The 19,413-nt window shown below is 45.0% G+C and overlaps 1 protein-coding gene across 8 annotated transcripts in view; it reads right to left on the minus strand.

Moving 5' to 3' along the window:
- The window catches only part of TMEM181 (transmembrane protein 181), a 325,398-nt gene that overhangs the window by 171,136 nt on the left and 134,849 nt on the right, over positions 1-19,413 (minus strand). For all 8 annotated transcript variants that reach the window (XM_069769350.1, XM_069769352.1, XM_069769353.1 and 5 more), the window contains exon 4: positions 12,954-13,044. In XM_069769350.1, coding sequence (XP_069625451.1) covers positions 12,954-13,044 — 91 coding nt within the window. The remainder of the gene's footprint in view (positions 1-12,953; positions 13,045-19,413) is intronic.

Consider the following 19,413-nt stretch of genomic DNA (forward strand, 5'->3'; position numbering starts at 1 on the left):
GGGCGGATGGGAGAGCTCGGAAGGGAAGGAGCACTGTTTTACTTTTTCAACGCAGAATTGGCTGGAATTGAGATCGGATGCCATGTCGCGTTTGGAGAGCCCCTGATGTGCCTAAACTGTGGAAACCCCCAATTATAACTGAAACCCTGATCCAAACACACCCCTAACCCTAATTCCAACGGTAGCCCTAACCACACCTCTAACCCAGACACACCCTTAACCCTAATCCCAACCCTATTCCCAACCGCAAACGTAATCCAAACCCTAACCCTAACTTTAGCCCCGACCATAACTGTAGCCTTAACCCTAACTGTAGCCTTAACCCTAACTGTGGCCTTAACCCTAGCCCTAACCATAACCCTAGCCCTAACCCTAACCCTAGCCCTAACCCTAATGGGAAAACGGAAATAAATACATTTTTTAAATTTTTTTATTTTTCCCCAACTAAGGGGGTGATGAAGGGGGGTTTGATTTACTTTTATAGCGGGTTTTTTAGCGGATTTTTATGATTGGCAGCCGTCACACACTGAAAGATGCTTTTTATTGCAAAAAATATTTTTTGCGTTACCACATTTTGAGAGGTATAATTTTTCCATATTTGAGTCCACAGAGTCATGTGAGGTCTTGTTTTTTGCGGGACGAGTTGACGTTTTTATTAACATTTTCGGGCACGTGACATTTTTTGATCGCTTTTTATTCCAATTTTTGTGAGGCAGAATTACCAAAAACCAGCTATTCATGAATTTCTTTTGGGGGAGGCGTTTATACCGTTCCGCATTTGGTAAAATTGATAAAGCAGTTTTATTCTTCGGGTCAGTACGATTACAGCGACACCTCATTTATATCATTTTTTTAATGTTTTGGCGCTTTTACACGATAAAAACTATTTTATAGAAAAAATAATTATTTTTGCATCGCTTTATTCTGAGGACTATAACTTTTTTACTTTTTTGCTGATGTTGCTGTATGGCGGCTCGTTTTTTTTGCGGGACAAGATGACGATTTCAGCGGTACCATGGTTATTTATATCCGTCTTTTTGATCGCGTGTTATTCCACTTTTTGTTCGGTGGTATGATAATAAAGCGTTGTTTTTTGTCTCGTTTTTTTTTTCCCCCTTAAGGTGTTTACTGAAGGAGTTAACTAGTGGGACAGTTTTATAGGTCGGGTCGTTACGGACGCGGCGATACTAAATATGTGTACTTTTGTTTTTTGTTTTTTATTTAGATAAAGAAATGTATTTATGGGGAATAATATATATCTATATTTTTTTCATTATTTAAGATTTTTTTTTTTTTTACACACTTGTAAAAAAATTTTTTTAACTTTTTTACTTTGTCCCAGGGGGAAAATACAGATCGGTGATCTGCCAGTTTGCACAGCACTCTGACAGATCACCGATCTGTCAAAGAGCGCTGCAGCGTTACCAAGTGCATGCTCTGAGCAGGCACTTGGTAAGGCACCTCCCTCCCTGCAGGACCCGGATCCGCGGCCATCTTGGATCCGGGACTTGCTGCAGGGAGGAAGGTAGGAGACCCCCGGAGCAAAGTTTGATCGCGGTATGCCGGGGGTTAATGTGCCGGGGGCGGTCCGTGACCGCTCCTGGCACATAGTGCCGGATGTCAGCTGCGATAAGCAGCTGACACCCGGCCGCGCTCACGATGGGAGCGCGGCCGATCGCCTTTGACGTACTATTCCGTCCTTGGGAAGTAGGGCTCACCCCACATGGATGGAATAGTACTTCTAATGGCAGAAAGGGGTTAAGGACCTTCCACCTACCTCTAACTTTGTCATTTGTGCCAATGTGCACCATGACCGCTGGGTCCTCACCAGCCCCTCCCAGTAATCTGTCCACCCAATCAGCGATGTGTCGGACTCGAGCGCCAGGTAGGCAGCACACGGTTTGACGATCCCTGTCTTTGTGACAGATTGCCCTATCTGTTCCCCTAATAATTGAGTCCCCCACTACCAGCACCTCTCTGGCCTGCCCTGCTCTCCTATTTCCCTCCTTACTGGAGCAGTCACTCCTCCGTCTTTCAGAGGACATGCCTGGCTGCAGCAGTGCTACCACTGTACTGGCACCCCCTCATCTGCCAACTTAGCAAACTTATTGGGGTGTGCCAGATCAGGACTAGCCTCCCTGGCACTCTTCCCTCTACCCGGCCTTCTGTCACCCAGCTTGCTACTTCACTGTCCTGCAGCTCCATCCTACCATCCCCCACCTCATCTATCCCATTGAGCGTCTGCTCAGTGAGCAGAAGACTCCTTTCCATGTTGTCAATGGATCTCAGTGTTGCCAGCTGCACATTTAGATCCAGAATCTGGGCTTCCAAATGCACAACATGCTCACATCTCGCACAGCAGTATGCACCCTCGACCGGCTCATCAAGGATTGCATACATGTGGCAAGATGTGCACTGCACTGGATACTGCACTGGATGGCATTAACAATAGTGGAGCACATTTCCTAATGGGGATTGCACCAGACAGAACCGTTAAATAAAAAAAATGCAAAGTATTAATAAAATACAGACAGCATTTCAGTAATTCCTCCCTTGGAAACTCCCTGAATCCAAAGTCACTGAATCACAAGTCACACTTACTGCCGTTCACACTTATGCTCAGGTCACACTCAGCTCGTTCACACTCACTAAGCTGAAGATTTCAAGATTATTTTTTCCCCTCAGCGGCAATCCACCTTGCCGTTCAATGCACTTCCAAAAAGGACTTGAGCCCCAAACAGCTGCCCCTTATAAACCCCTAATTATAAGCCCCCACCCTAAGTTTACCCCTTGTGAATATAGCTACTCCCAATTCAGCAATTCACACAGGTATTTGTTAAAGGCTTTCCAAATACCTCTTCACTGAATCACAAGTCACACTTACCACCGTTCACACTTACGCTCAGGTCACACTCAGCTCGTTCACACTCGCTAAGCTGAAGATTTAAAGATTTTTTTTTTCTTTTTCCTCAGCTGCAATCCACCTTGCTGTTCAATGCACTTCCAAAAAGGCAATTACATAATGACTAAGGAGCGGCCCAACATTGAACTGGATGAACCAGTTGTACACCCCCTGCCCGATAACCAGCATCACCCGCTGCGGTCAACAGCTGAAGTTGGCCACATGCGGGACCAATTTGCTGCCTTTTTTTATTCGGATATTGGACGTGCGTCATGGCAGGACAATGTTGTGTAAATGTCCTGTTGTTATTTTATCTGTATCAGTTATTTTCTTACATGTTACTAATGTTTCTAGTTAATAAACTTTATTTTTTGGTGTCTTGACCATGTCTCATATGTATTTCCTCTACAAATCGAGGTTGTCCTCACACTAGCAGTATTTGGTCTGTATTTATTATCAGTATTTGTAATCCAAAACCAGGAGTGGGTGATAAAGGCTGAGATATGTTAATATTCTAATTTTCCTCTAATTGTTCCACTCCTTGTTTTGACTTACAAATACAGATATAAAATACTGACCACATACTGCTAGTGTGACGGCAGCCATGTTGTTTTAGTGGTAAGGTTGTTGACGTCATTGCGTCCTGATTCTGTTCTGCTATGCAGTATCCATTGGACACAGACTGAAGAGACAATGGCTGTCATACAAAACAGATCTATACTCATCAAGTCCGGTGTCAGAAATAATGAATTCATGATGCACATATAACAGCCTCATGAATTCACTATTTCTGACACATGTCCAGGTGAGCATAGATATGCAGTGTATGACCGCCATCGTCCCTTCACTTTGTGTGAAATAGATTACGTACACATAAGAGAAAATGGAGGTTATACAAGGCAGTTCTCTACTCACCAGGTCAGGTGTCTTAACTAATGAGTTTTTGGACACCTGACCTGTTAAATATACCGTAGTTTTGCATTATATTGCCACCATTTTCTCTTCAGTCTGCAACACTAGTCACAGAGTAAGCCGAAGGAAGAGATTACGGAGAAAATACAAGTATAAATTTTTTGGTCCACCTCATAGCTCTATACTAAAGACACACAAAGTGTTATACTTGCTAACTACTGGAGCTATGATGTGGCCAAAAAATAAAGTGTGCGGCGCAGTGCTTTATTTGGCGCACGGTGTGTGTTGCCAGCGGCGAAAGACACAATTAACCAAACATAATTGGGAGCAAAAAACTTGTACGGTATTTATTTTAGAACAAAAATATTTATTTAACTGCGCCTGCTTGGGGTAGAGTGATGGAAACGGGGGGTGTGAAGCTGTGAGGCCTGGCTAACTGTGGATGACGCAGGGGTGGCAGGAGAAGAAGCAATGAAACTTGTGGGGTCTGGTAGTTCGGGTATAGGGCTTGACACATCAGAGGCCTGAGACGCCCTTTAGCCCCTTTCTGCCATTAGACGTACTATTCCGTCCATGTGGGCTGGGCCCTACATCCCAAGGACGGAATAGTACGTCATAGGCGATCGTCCGTGCTCACGGGGGAGCGCGGCCGGGTGTCAGCTGCTTATCGCAGCTGACATCCGGCACTATGTGCCAGGAGCGGTCACGGACCACCCGCGACACATTAACCCCCGGCACACCGCGATCAAACATGATCGCGATGTGCCGGCGGTGCAGGGAAGCATCGTGCAGGGAGGAGGCTCCCTGCGGGCTTCCCTGAGACCCCCGCAGCAACGCGATGTGATCGCGTTGCTCCGGGGGTCTCCTACCTTCATCCCTGCAGCAAATCCCGGATCCAAGATGGCCGCGGATCCGGGTCCTGCAGGGAGGGAGGTGGCTTACCAAGTGCCTGCTCAGAGCAGGCACTTGGTAACACTGCAGCGCTCTGAGACAGATCGGTTATCTGTCAGAGTGCTGTGCAAACTGGCAGATCACCGATCTGTATTGTCCCCCCCCCCTCCCCCCCCGGGACAAAGTAAAAAAAATTTTTTACAAGTGTGTAAAAAAAAAAAAAAAAAAAAAAATCCTAAATAATGAAAAAAAAAAAAAAAAAAGATTATTCCCATAAATACATTTCTTTATCTAAATAAAAAAAAAACAATAAAAGTACACATATTTAGTATCGCCGCGTCCGTAACGACCCGACCTATAAAACTGTCCCACTAGTTAACCCCTTCAGTAAACACCGTAAGAAGAAAAAAAAAACGAGGCAAAAAACAACGCTTTATTATCATACCGCCGAACAAAAAGTGGAATAACACCCGGTCAAAAAGACGGATATAAATAACCATGGTACCGCTGAAAGCGTCATCTTGTCCCGCAAAAAACGAGCCGCCATACAGCAACATCTGCAAAAAAATAAAAAAGTTATAGTCCTCAGAATAAAGCGATGCAAAAATAATTATTTTTTCTATAAAATAGTTATTATCGTATAAAAGCGCCAAAACATAAAAAAAATTATATAAATGAGGTGTCGCTGTAATCGTACTGACCCGAAGAATAAAACTGCTTTATCAATTTTACTAAACGCTGAACGGTATAAACACCTCCCACAAAAGAAATTCATGAATAGCTGGTTTTTGGTAATTCTGCCTCACAAAAATCGGAATAAAAAGCGATCAAAAAAATGTCACGTGCCCGAAAATGTTACCAATAAAAACGTCAACTCGTCCCGCAAAAAACAAGACCCCACATGACTCTGTGGACTCAAATATGGAAAAATTATAGCTCTCAAAATGTGGTAACGCAAAAAATATTTTTTGCAATAAAAAGCGTCTTTCAGTGTGTGACGGCTGCCAATCATAAAAATCCGCTAAAAAACCCGCTATAAACGTAAATCAAACCCCCCTTCATCACCCCCTTAGTTAGGGAAAAATAAAAAAATTAAAAAAATGTATTTATTTCCATTTTCACATTAGGGTTAGGGCTAGGGTTAGGGCTAGGGTTAGGGCTAGGGTTAAGGCTACAGTTAGGGTTAAGGCTACAGTTAGGGTTAAGGCTACAGTTAGGGTTAAGGCTACAGTTAGGGTTAAGGCTACAGTTAGGGTTAAGGCTACAGTTAGGGTTAAGGCTACAGTTAGGGTTAAGGCTACAGTTAGGGTTAAGGCTACAGTTAGGGTTAAGGCTACAGTTAGGGTTAAGGCTACAGTTAGGGTTGGGGCTTAAGTTAGGGTTAGGGTTTGGATTACATTTGAGGTTGGGAGTAGGGTTGGGATTAGGGGTGTGTCTGGGTTAGAGGTGTGGTTAGGGTTACCATTGGAATTGGGGTTAGGGGTGTGTTTGGATTAGGGTTTCAGTTATAATTGGGGGTTTCCACTGTTTAGGCACATCAGGGGGTCTCCAAACGCGACATGGCGTCCGATCTCAATTCCAGCCAATTCTGCGTTGAAAAAGTAAAACAGTGCTCCTTCCCTTCCGAGCTCTCCCGTGTGCCCAAACAGGGGTTTACCCCAACATATGGGGTATCAGCGTACTCAGGACAAATTGGACAACAACTTTTGGGGTCCAATTTCTCCTGTTACCCTTGGGAAAATACAAAACTGGGGGCTAAAAAATAATTTTTGTGGGAAAAAAAAAGATTTTTTTATTTTCACAGCTCTGTGTTATAAACTGTAGTGAAACACTTGGGGGCTCAAAGTTCTCACAACACATCTAGATAAGTTTGTGGGGGGGGTCTAGTTTCCAATATGGGGTCACTTGTGGGGGGTTTCTACTGTTTAGGTACATTAGAGGTTCTGCAAACGCAATGTGACGCCTGCAGACCATTCCATCTAAGTCTGCATTCCAAATGGCGCTCCTTCCCTTCTGAGCCCTCCCATGCGCCCAAACGGTGGTTCCCCCCACATATGGGGCATCAGCGCACTCAGGAAAAATTGGACAACAACTTTTGGGGTCCAATTTCTCCTGTTACCCTCGAGAAAATACAAATCTGGGGGCTAAAAAATAATTTTGGGGGGAAAAAAATTTTAGTTTTATTTTTACGGCTCTACATTATAAAATTCTGTGAAGCTCTTGGTGGGTCAAAGTGCTCACCACACATCTAGATAAGTTCCTTAGGGGGTCTACTTTCCAAAATGGTGTCACTTGTGGGGGGTTTCAATGTTTAGGCACATCAGTGGCTCTCCAAATGCAACATGGCGTCCCATCTCAATTCCTGTGAATTTTGCATTGAAAAGTCAAACGGCGCTCCTTCCCTTCCGAACTCTCCCATGTTCCCAAGCAGTGGTTTACCCCCACATATGGGGTATCAGCGTACTCAGGACAAATTGTACAACAACATTTTGGTTCCAATTTCATCTCTTACCATTGGGAAAATAAAAAATTGGGGGCGAAAAAATAATTTTTGTGAAAAAAAAAATGTTTTTTTATTTTTATGGTTCTGCATTATAAACTTCTGTGAAGCACTTGGTGGGTCAAAGTACTCACCACACCTCTAGATAAGTTCCTTAGGGGGTCTACTTTCCAAAATGGTGTCACTTGTGGGGGGTTTCAATGTTTAGGCACATCAGTGGCTCTCCAAACGCAACATGGCGTCCCATCTCAATTCCAGTCAATTTTGCATTGAAAAGTCAAATGGCACTCCTTCGCTTCCAAGCTCTGTCATGCGCCCAAACAGTGGCTTACCTCCACATATGGGGTATCGGCGTTCTCAGGACAAATTGGACAACAAGGTTTGGGGTCCATTTTCTCCTGTAACCCTTGGTAAAATAAAACAAATTGGAGCTGAAGTAAATTTTTTGTGAAAAAAAGTTAAATGTTAATTTTTATTTAAACATTCCAAAAATTCCTGTGAAACACCTGAAGGGTTAATAAACTTCTTGAATGTGGTTTTGAGAACCTTGAGGGGTGCAGTTTTTAGAATGGTGTCACACTTGGGTATTTTCTATCATATAGACCCCTCAAAATGACTTCAAATGAGATGTGGTCCCTAAAATAAAATGGTGTTGTAAAAATGAGAAATTGCTGGTCAACTTTTACATAGTAACATAGTTAGTAAGGCCGAAAAAAGACATTTGTCCATCCAGTTCAGCCTATATTCCATCATAATAAATCCCCAGATCTACGTCCTTCTACAGAACCTAATAATTGTATGATACAATATTGTTCTGCTCCAGGAAGACATCCAGGCCTCTCTTGAACCCCTCGACTGAGTTCGCCATCACCACCTCCTCAGGCAAGCAATTCCAGATTCTCACTGCCCTAACAGTAAAGAATCCTCTTCTATGTTGGTGGAAAAACCTTCTCTCCTCCAGACGCAAAGAATGCCCCCTTGTGCCCGTCACCTTCCTTGGTATAAACAGATCCTCAGCGAGATATTTGTATTGTCCCCTTATATACTTATACATGGTTATTAGATCGCCCCTCAGTCGTCTTTTTTCTAGACTAAATAATCCTAATTTCGCTAATCTATCTGGGTATTGTAGTTCTCCCATCCCCTTTATTAATTTTGTTGCCCTCCTTTGTACTCTCTCTAGTTCCATTATATCCTTCCTGAGCACCGGTGCCCAAAACTGGACACAGTACTCCATGTGCGGTCTAACTAGGGATTTGTACAGAGGCAGTATAATGCTCTCATCATGTGTATCCAGACCTCTTTTAATGCACCCCATGATCCTGTTTGCCTTGGCAGCTGCTGCCTGGCACTGGCTGCTCCAGGTAAGTTTATCATTAACTAGGATCCCCAAGTCCTTCTCCCTGTCAGATTTACCCAGTGGTTTCCCATTCAGTGTGTAATGGTGATATTGATTCCTTCTTTAACCCTTATAACTCCCTAACAAAAAAAAAATTTTGGTTCCAAAATTGTGCTGATGTAAAGTAGACATGTGGGAAATGTTACTTATTAAGTATTTTGTGTGATATATCTCTGTGATTTAATTGCATAAAAATTCAAAGTTGGAAAATTGCAAAATTTTCGCCATATTTCCGTTTTTTTCACAAATAAACGCAGGTAATATCAAAGAAATTTTACCACTACCATGAAGTACAATATGTCACGAGAAAACAATGTCAGAATCACCGGGATCCGTTGAAGCGTTCCAGAGTTATAACCTCATAAAGGGACAGTGGTCAGAATTGTAAAAATTGGCCCGGTCCATAACGTGCAAACCACCCTTGGGGGTAAAGGGGTTAAGGGTGAGACAAACCTGACATAACAGACACACTGGGAGGTGAGGGGGGAGAAATACTAATAGTACGCTGTTTTTTATTTTTTCTCCCTTTCTGGGATCGCCGGGTTCTGGTAAGCCTCGGTATGTCGTGGCATGGTCGTGGTTGATGACCTGTCAGGGTCCGGCTGCACTGTGCCAGAGTCCATAATGCTCGTAGAGCGTGCAGCCATGCCAGAGTCCATAGCACTCATAGAGCGTGCAGCCATGCCAGAGTCCATAGTGCTCGTAAAGCGTGCAGCCATGCCAGAGTCCATAGCGCTTGTAGAGCGGAAGGCCATGCCTGGGTCCTGCTGCATCATGGTGGTGGTGGTACAGAAGGCCATGCCAGGGTCCTGCTGCTGCATCGTGGTGTCAGTGAAGGACGTCCAAGCAGGAGCAGCGGTTGTCATGGTGGTGGTCGTGGGCTGTCCTACAGCATTCGGCATGGTGGTGGTGCTGTACTGGTGTCCGGCAGTGCTAGGAATAGAGGTGGCCGTGCAGTGGTATGCAGCAGAGGTCGGCATTGAGGTTAATCATGACAGTGAAGGCACAGGTGGATATGCCGACACTGTCTGCTGAAAATACCGACTCTGCTGCATAGCCTGCACGTAAGCAGCATTGCAGGCCTGCATGACACTAAGCTGGAGATCAGGAGTAAGTCTACGTTCACATTAGCATCGCGTCGCTGTTGCGTCGGCGACGCACGGAAAAACGCGCGCAAACGCGCGCAAAAACGCGCGCGTTTTGCGACGCGTGCGTCGTTTTTTGCCGAAATCGGACGCAAGAAAAATGCAACTTGTAGCGTTTTCTTGCGTCCGACGCTAGCGTCTAAAAGGACGCACGTGTCGGAAAACGCGTGGAAAAAGACGCACGCGTCCCCCATGTTAAACATAGGGGCGCGTCGCCGCTGCGTCGCCGACGCAACAGCGACGCGACGCTAATGTGAACGTAGGCTAAGGCTAGGTTCACATTGCGTTCAGTGTCTCCGTTTAACGGACTACGTTACACCGCGGCATAACGTAGTCCGTTGACGGCGCCATTGAATGCAATGTCGGACGCATCGCTAGCGCACGCCCACAATGGGCGTGCCCTAGCGATGCGTCCGACATTGAGTGACGGACCCGAGACGCGGGCTGCAGCGTTTCCAGGTCCGTCACCGCTAGCGCAGATGGAGCTAGCAGATGCTCCATCTGCGCTAGCGCTGTGCAAAGTCGGCACTTGCATCAGCGCAGTCCTTTTAACGTATGCGTTGAACGGACTGCACTAACGTAATGTGAACCTAGCCTAAGGTGTTCTGACATGCCCTGCTCAATTTGGTTAAAGAAATGATGTGGTGGCCTCTGGAGGTCGGTTTTTACTTGGTCAAGGCTTTTGGTGACCTCCTGGATACATGTATTCATGTGGCTAAAGGAAATATCCATTTGGTCACCCAAAGCCTTGAGTCCTTCGTGAAAAACCGAGCTCAAGTGCAAAAACTCGGGCATGAGGGACCTGTCCGATGCCCTCTGCCGCAACCGGGAGGAGCCCAATAAAAAAGGGGCAGAGGCAGAGGATTGGGAAAGGGGAAGACCTGATGGACCAGCTTCCTGGTCTCCAGGTAGTGTGGCAGGCCCACTTGCTGCAGCGCTGCAGGATGGCTGGGACGGGTCCGTGGCTGTCTGATGAAGGACCGCTCCAGAGCCTGGGTCAACAGTGCTGCTCCATGTGCTGTGAAAAAAGGGAAAAAAAATTAATACCAAAAATTAACCAGACGCCAACTCCTGTGGAATAGAAACATACAGATTATGGCAATACAACACAACCAAATGCGCGGGAGAAATACTTACATTCTCTGGGCAAGGACCGGGTCTTAAAAATGCCAGAATGCGATGGAATTTGTACTTTCGGATCCTTGCTCCTGAACCACTGGGAACACGGCTCTCTTGACGCAGGTCCTTGTTGAACCGGTCCTTCATTGAACCCCAACCTGAGAGTTTCTCTCATCACACACAATTGTGTGAGCACGGCAAAGGTCACTGCTGCTTCACACTGCATTGCAATACTTACAAACAAAATGCATTTTGGACCCGAGTCGGGGCGTTGTCCCAGCCATCCCACATCGCTTTGGCCACCTCATTCCATAGGCGCCGAATCGTCACATTGTCCGAGTGCTGTGGAACCCAGGTGTCCCACAACGGGACTCGCTCCTGGACCAGGGAGATGAGGATGTCATTTTCTATGAGGTCTTCATCCCGTTCTGGAACCTAAAAATTAAATAAAGACATTAATGTTGGATACATTAACATAAGGAAAAGAAAGAAAACGGAGGATGAGAAATGGCATGAATAAGGAAAGTCAAGAAACAAAAGGAGTCCAGAAGAAAAATGTAAAGAAAGAAAGTACAGAAAGGAAGATTCAAGAATACTAATGTGAGGATACAGTAAACAGTCAGCCTTGTATACGTACACGCTGCCGCCTTGCCACCCGACTGTGTCTCAGCTGCGCCGGCCCAGCCTCTGCCGCAGTAGACGTACTCTAAAAAAAAAAAATGAAAAAAAAAAATTGTCATGTGTAGATGGGACAGTGAATACTTACCAATCTGACGAGGTGAGTACTCATTTCACTGACATGTTCAGCTTCAGAAGACCCAGGACATTGCTCCTCATCAGAAGAAGATGACATTCTGATGCATGCAGAAAGAAAGAAATGGAAAAAATTAGGACATGTGGAGACAGAAAAATAGAAAATAAAGGCAATGGCTAGGATATACTCACATTGTTCTGAGTGTAGATTCCTTCTTGTGTCTTCTCTGCTGCGTCTGGAAAGCTTCTCTGTCTGCTGCGTAGTGACCTGCAACTACCCACTCTCTTCCTTTATCTTCTTGTATGTGGGGGGAGGCTTATCAGTGTCTAGACATGTTTTTCTCTGGTTCACGAACGCAAGCAAACGCATGTGATTGCGGCCACATGCGTTCACATAGACAGCAATGCTTTTTTGGCGCATTTGTACCGCTAACAACCGCATGCGTTTCTAGGCGGCTAATTGACGGCTCCAAAATTAATACATGTAGCGTTTACCGCGCCAAACCGCAGACGACGAAACGACACATGCGTCGTCAAACGTGGCAAAACGCAATCAAACGCAGACACTTGCATTTCTAATGTTAAATATAGGAACACACAACGCATGCGGATTATTGCGGATGAAATGCTGCGGACACAACCGCAAATGTGAAACCGGCTTAAGCCATTTGAAGAAAAAAAACTTATTAAACTAGGTTATTTATACTGAATTTAAAAAAAAAAAAAAAGTGTCCAGACGTAGAATTCTTCTATTTTAAAGGGGATTTCCCCAGGAACAAATTACATTTCAATCAATAGATCTTAGAATAATTATAACTTCCACAATTCGATTTGTTAAAAAAAATTACTGTGCTGAAATAATCTTATAAATGTGCCCCTTCTGTGTACTGTGTAATGGCCGTGCTGACCGTACAGGAACATGGTCTGATCATACCACATCTCCTGGGCAGGGGAAAGCAAAAGAGTATACAGACATTACAGCAGGGGGTCACAGCTGATTCTTTGTGTGAGGTAGAACATTGCTTTAAAAACAAACAGCAAAAGCTTTTCCTCACAGAAAGCATCAGCTGTGATCTCCTGCTGTCCTGTCTGTATACGCTTTTCTTCCCTACCCAGGAGCTGTGGTATGATTAGACCATGTTCCTGCACGGTCAGACACGGCCATTACACAGTACACAGCAGGGGCACATTTATAAGATTATCTCAGCACAGCACATTTTGTAACACATTCAATTGTTGCTTGATGTGGCAAACGTTTCCTCACAGAATTTGAAGTGCAGCATTATATACATCTTCTGTAATGTAATCACACAGAATTAGGGCTCCACTTACCATCTGTCTTGTCAAGTTCAAGTCTACACATTAGCCACAGCTGCTGGTTGTACGTGGACATGACTGGAGACTGTAAAGTATATTGACCAAACTGCAAAATTAAAAGGTAAAAATAAGAAAAAAATAATCTGAGGTTTTACAGTTGCAACGCTGCACTACAATAATACATAAAAATTCCAACCTCCATGGGGTTGTCCAGGTTTAGGAAAACGGGACATTTTTTTTTCATCTATTGAAACACGGCCATGGCAGGTAATGGGCTTTGTGTGGTAACCGAGTTCAAGTATAAATTTCTTTAATAAGCTTAGCCCATTGATTGGTTGGACAACCCCTTTAAAGCAGTACTTCAAAAACAACTAATCAACTGAAACCAAAAAGCAGTGTAGTATTGAGAATTTTATTAAAGGGGTTGTCCGGGACTTTAACACCTTCATGACCCAGCCTATTTTGACCTTAAAGACCTTGCCGTTTTTTGCAATTCTGACCAGTGTCCCTTTATGAGGTAATAACTCAGGAACGCTTCAACGGAACCTAGCGGTTCTGAGACTGTTAATTCGTGACATATTGGGCTTCATGTTAGTGGTAAATTTAGGTCAATAAATTCTGCGTTTATTTGTGATAAAAATGGAAATTTGGCGAAAATTTTGAAAATTTCGCAATTTTCACATTTTGAATCTTTATTCTGTTAAACCAGAGAGTTATGTGACACAAAATAGTTAATAAATAACATTTCCCACATGTATACTTTACATCAGCACAATTTTGGAAACAAAATTTTTTTTTGCTAGGAAGTTATAAGGGTTAAAATTTGACCAGCGATTTCTAATTTTTACAACGAAATTTACAAAACCATTTTTTTTTTAGGGACCACCTCACATTTGAAGTCAGTTTGAGGGGTCTATATGGCTGAAAATACCCAAAAGTGACACCATTCTAAAAAATGCACCCCTCAAGGTACTCAAAACCACATTCAAGAAGTTTATTAACCCTTCAGCTACTTCACAGCAGCAGAAGCAACATGGAAGGAAAAAATGAACATTTAACTTTTTAGTCACAAAAATTATCTTTTAGCAACAATTTTTTTATTTTCCCAATGGTAAAAGGAGAAACTGAACCACAAAAGTTGTTGTCCAATTTGTCCTGAGTACACTGATACCTCATATGTTGGGGTAAACCACTGTTTGGGCGCACAGCAGGGCTTGGAAGGGAAGGAGCGCCATTTGACTTTTTGAATGAAAAATTGGCTCCACTTTTTAGCGGACACCATGTCACGTTTGGAGAGCCCCCATGTGCCTAAATATTGGAGCTCCCCCACAAGTGACCCCATTTTGGAAACTAGACACCCCAAGGAACTTATCTAGATGCATAGTGAACACTTTAAACCCCGAGGTGCTTCACAAATTGATCCGTAAAAATGAAAAAGTACTTTTTTTCACAAAAAAATTCTTTTAGCCTCAATTTTTTCATTTTCACATAGGCAACAGGATAAAATGGATCCTAAAATTTGTTGGGCAATTTCTCCAATACCTCACATGTGGGGGTAAATTACTGTTTGGGCACATGGTAAGGCTTGGAAGGGAAGGAGCGCCATTTGACTTTTTGAATGAAAAATTATCTCCATCGTTAGCGGACACCATGTCGCGTTTGTAGAGCCCCTGTGTGCCTAAACATTGGAGCTCCCCCACAAGTGACCCCATTTTGGAAAATAGACCCCCCAAGGAACTTATCTAGATGCATATTGAGCACTTTAAACCCCCAGGTGCTTCACAGAAGTTTATAACGCAGAGCCATGAAAATAAAAAATAATTTTTCTTTCCTCAAAAATGATTTTTTAGCCTGGAATTTCCTATTTTGCCAAGTGTAATAGGAGAAATTAGACCCCAAATGTTCTTGTCCAGTTTGTCCTGAGTACGCTGATACCCCATATGTGGGGGTAAACCACTGTTTGGGCGCACGGCAGGGCTCGGAAGGGAAGGCACGCCATTTGGCTTTTTAAATGGAAAATTAGCTCCAATCATTAGCGGACACCATGTCACGTTTGGAGAGCCCCTGTATGCCTAAACATTGGAGATCCCCCACAAATGACCCCATTTTGGAAACTAGACCCCCAAAGGAACTAATCTAGATGTGTGTTGAGGACTTTGAACCCCCAAGTGCTTCACAGAAGTTTATAACGCAGAGCCATGAAAATAAAAAATAAAAATCATTTTCTCACTGTTTGGGCACATGCCGGGGCTCGGAAGTGAAGTAGTGATGTTTTGAAATGCAGACTTTGATGGAATGCTCTGTGGGCGTCACGTTGCGTTTGCAGAGCCCCTGATGTGGCTAAACAGTAGAAACCCCCCACAAATGACCCCATTTTGGAAACTAGACCCCCAAAGGAACTAATCTAGATGTGTGGTGAGCACTTTGAACCCCCAAGTGCTTCACAGAAGTTTATAACGCAGAGCCATGAAAATAAAAAATACGTTTTCTTTACTCAAAAATAATTATTTAGCCCAGAATTTTTTATTTTCCCAAGAGTTACAGGAGAAATTGGACCCCAAAAGTTATTGTCCAGTTTCTCCTGAGTACGCTGATACCCCATGTGTGGGGGTAAACCACTGTTTGGGCACACGCCGGGGCTCAGAAGTGAAGTAGTGACTTTTGAAATGCAGACTTTGATGGCATGGTCTGCGGGCGTCACGTTGCGTTTGCAGAGCCCCTGATGTGCCTAAACAGTAGAAACCCCCCACAAGTGACCCCATTTTGGAAACTAGACCCCAAAAGGAACTTATCTAGATATGTGGTGAGCACTTTGAACCCCCAAGTGCTTCACAGACGTTTACAACACAGAGCCGTGAAAATAAAAAAATCATTTTTCTTTCCTCAAAAATGATGTTTTAGCAAGCATTTTTTTATTTTCCCAAGGGTAACAGGAGAAATTGGACCCCAGTAATTGTTGCGCAGTTTGTCCTGAGTATGCTGGTACCCCATATGTGGGGGTAAACCGCTGTTTGGGCACACGTCGGGGCTCGGAAGTGAGGGAGCACCATTTCACTTTTTGAATACAAGATTGGCTGGAATCAATGGTGGCGCCATGTTGCGTTTGGAGACCCCTGATGTGCCTAAACAGTGGAAACCCCTCAATTCTACCTCCAACACTAACCCCAACACTAACCCCCCCCACACCCCTAACCCTAATCCCAACTGTAGCCATAACCCTAATCACAACCCTAACTACAACCCTAATTCCAACCCTAACCCTAAGGCTATGTGCCCACGTTGCGGATTCGTGTGAGATTTTTCAGCATCATTTTTGAAAAATCCACGGGTAAAAGGCACTGTGTTTTACCTGCGGATTTTCTGCGGATTTCCAGTGTTTTTTGTGCGGATTTCATCTGCGGATCCCTATTGAGGAACAGGTGTAAAACGCTGCGGAATCCGCACAAAGAATTGACATGCTGCGGAAAATACAACGCAGCGTTTCCGCGCGGTATTTTCCGCACCATGGGCACAGCGGATTTGGTTTTCCATAGGTTTACATGGTACTGTAAACCTGATGGAACACTGCTGCGAATTCGCAGCGGCCAATCCGCACCGTGTGCACATGGCCTAATTCTAAAGGTATGTGCACACACTGCGGAAAACGCTGCGGATCCGCAGCAGTTTCCCATGAGTTTACAGTTCAATGTAAACCTATGGGAAACAAAAATCGCTGTACACATGCTGCGGAAAAACTGCACGGAAACGCAGCGGTTTACATTCCGCAGCATGTCGCTTCTTTCTGCGGACTCCGCAGCGGTTTTACAACTGCTCCAATAGAAAATCGCAGTTGTAAAACCGCAGTGAAAGGCGCAGAAAAAACGCGGTAAATCCGCGATAAATCCGCAGCGGTTTAGCACTGCGCATTTATCAAATCCGCAGCGGAAAAATCCGCAGAGTACCAGAATACGTGTGCACATATCGAAACCCTAACCCTAACCCTATTCTAACATTAGTGGAAAAAAAAAAAATTCTTTATTTTTTTATTGTCCCTACCTATGGTGGTGACAAAGGGGGGGGGGGGGGGGGGGTCATTTATTATTTTTTTATTTTGATCACTGTGATAGATTATATCTCAGTGATCAAAATGCACTTTGAACGAATCTGCCGGCCGGCAGATTCGGCGGGCGCACTGCGCATGCACCCGCCATTTTGGAAGATGGCAGCGCCCAGGGAGAAGACGGACGGACCCCGGCAGGATCGGTAAGTATGATGGGGTGAGGGGGGGAGCACGGGGGGGGGATCAGAGCACGGGGGGGGGGGGGGTGGATCGGAACGCGGGAGGGGTGGATCGGAACGCGGGAGGGGTGGAACGGAGCACGGGGGGTGGAACGGAGCACGGGGGTGGATCGGAGTGCAGGGGGGGTGATTGGAGCACGGGGGGGGGGTGATTGGAGCACGGGGGTGAGCGGACAAGAGCACGGGGGGGAGCGGAGCACAGGACGGAGGGGAGCGGGGCAGTGTACCGGGCAGATCGGAGGGCTGGGGGGGCGATCGGTGGGGTGGGGTGGGGGCACATTAGTGTTTCCAGCCATGGCCGATGATATTGCAGCATCGGCCATAGCTGGATTGTAATATTTCACCCGTTATAATAGGTGAAATATTACAAATCGCTCCGATTGGCAGTTTCACTTTCAACAGCCAATCAGAGCGATCGTAGCCACGGGAGGGGGGGGGGGGGGGTGAAGCCACCCCCCCTGGGCTGAACTACCACTCCCCCTGTCCCTGCAGATCGGGTGAAATGGGAGTTAACCCTTTCACCCGATCTGCAGGGACACGATCTTTCCATGACGCCACATAGGCGTCATGGGTCGGATTGGCACCGACTTTCATGACGCCTACGTGGCGTCATGGGTCGGGAAGGGGTTAACATTGATGGCCAATCCATAGGATAGGTCATCAATGACTGACTGTGGCGGTTTGACACCCATGTTGATCAGTTGTTCCTGGTGCTAGCAGTGGCTGGAACTGCTTAGGCTACGTTCACATTAGCGTTTTGCGGGGCTGCGTCGGGCGCAGCCGCGGCGACGCATGCGCCATGCGCCCCTATATTTAACATGGGGGCACATTGACATGCGTTTTCATGCGTTTTGTGATGCATGCATCTTTTTTGGCGTAAGCGTCAGAGCGCAGAGGACGCAGCAAGTTGCATTTTTTTTGCGTCCAAAATCTGGCCAAAAAAGGACGCATGCGTCACAAAACTATGCGTTTTGCATGCTTTCTTGTTTGCGTTGTGTCGCCGACGCAGCCCCGCACAACGCAAATGTGAACGTAGCATAAGTTACAAAGCTGCACAGCACAGATCTACCAATGGAATAGTGGCTGTGGTCAGGTACTGCACATTTGCACCCTACTGATTCAAATAAGGGGTGGATTTGTTGCACCGAGCTGTGGTCCCTATACAGTTGACTAAGTTGTGCTGTTGAGCTCCACAACTGAACAGGGCTACCCAGCGATGGCACAGGGAACAGCTGATTAGCGGGGGTACTAGGTGTTGCATCTTCACCAATCAGACATTGATGACTGATCCTAAAAATTGGCCATCAATGTTAAAGTCCTGGACAACCCCTTAATTTTAATTTTATACATTCATTTGAGGCTTTTACATTTTACCTCCAACATTTCTATGCACTGCTAAGCAGGGTTGTGGTGTCGAAGTCGTGGAGTCTGAGCCCATTTTGGTGGAGTCGGTATAAAATGGACAGACTCCTAAAATATATAATAAATTGGGTACAGTAGTTCAATGCAGTTTGTGGGGAATATTTTTTCATAAGAGTTTGGGAAAGTTATGAAATGTCCTATAAATATCTGTCCTATTCCTGATCTAAGGTCTAGACTTTTAGCTGAGATTAATCTGTGCTGTAGTTTATGTTCATGATAAGTAGTGAAGCTCATCCTCTACAGACAATGGGAAAAAAATAAACACACAGGGAAGGAAAGCCTACATTCATCTTAGAATTTCTGGAGTGAACAGGAAAGCAGGATTAAGGCAAGTACTTCCTAAAGCATTTCTAAACACTCAATAAACTGTGCATAAATCAATAGTCCAGTATATGTTGTCTTTGTATGCTTGATGTTTTAAGGTACCGTCACACTGAACGATATCGCTAGCGATCCGTGACGTTGCAGCGTCCTGGCTAGCGATATCGTTCAGTTTGACAGGCAGCAGTGATCTGGATCCTGCTATGCCATCGTTGGTCGGCGCAGAAAGTCCAGAACTTTATTTCGTCGCTGGATCTCCCGCAGACATCGCTGTAGCGGCGTGTGTGACGCCGATTCAGTGATGTCTTCACTGGTAACCAGGGTAAACACCGGGATACTAAGCGCAGGGCCGCGCTTAGTAACACGATGTTTACCCTGGTTACCAGTGTAAATGTAAAAAAAAAAAAAAAACACTACATACTTACATTCCGGTGTCTGTCCTCTCCGGCGCTCT

Source organism: Ranitomeya imitator, chromosome 5, assembly GCF_032444005.1.
Source record: "Ranitomeya imitator isolate aRanImi1 chromosome 5, aRanImi1.pri, whole genome shotgun sequence".
Lineage (NCBI taxonomy): Eukaryota > Metazoa > Chordata > Amphibia > Anura > Dendrobatidae > Ranitomeya > Ranitomeya imitator.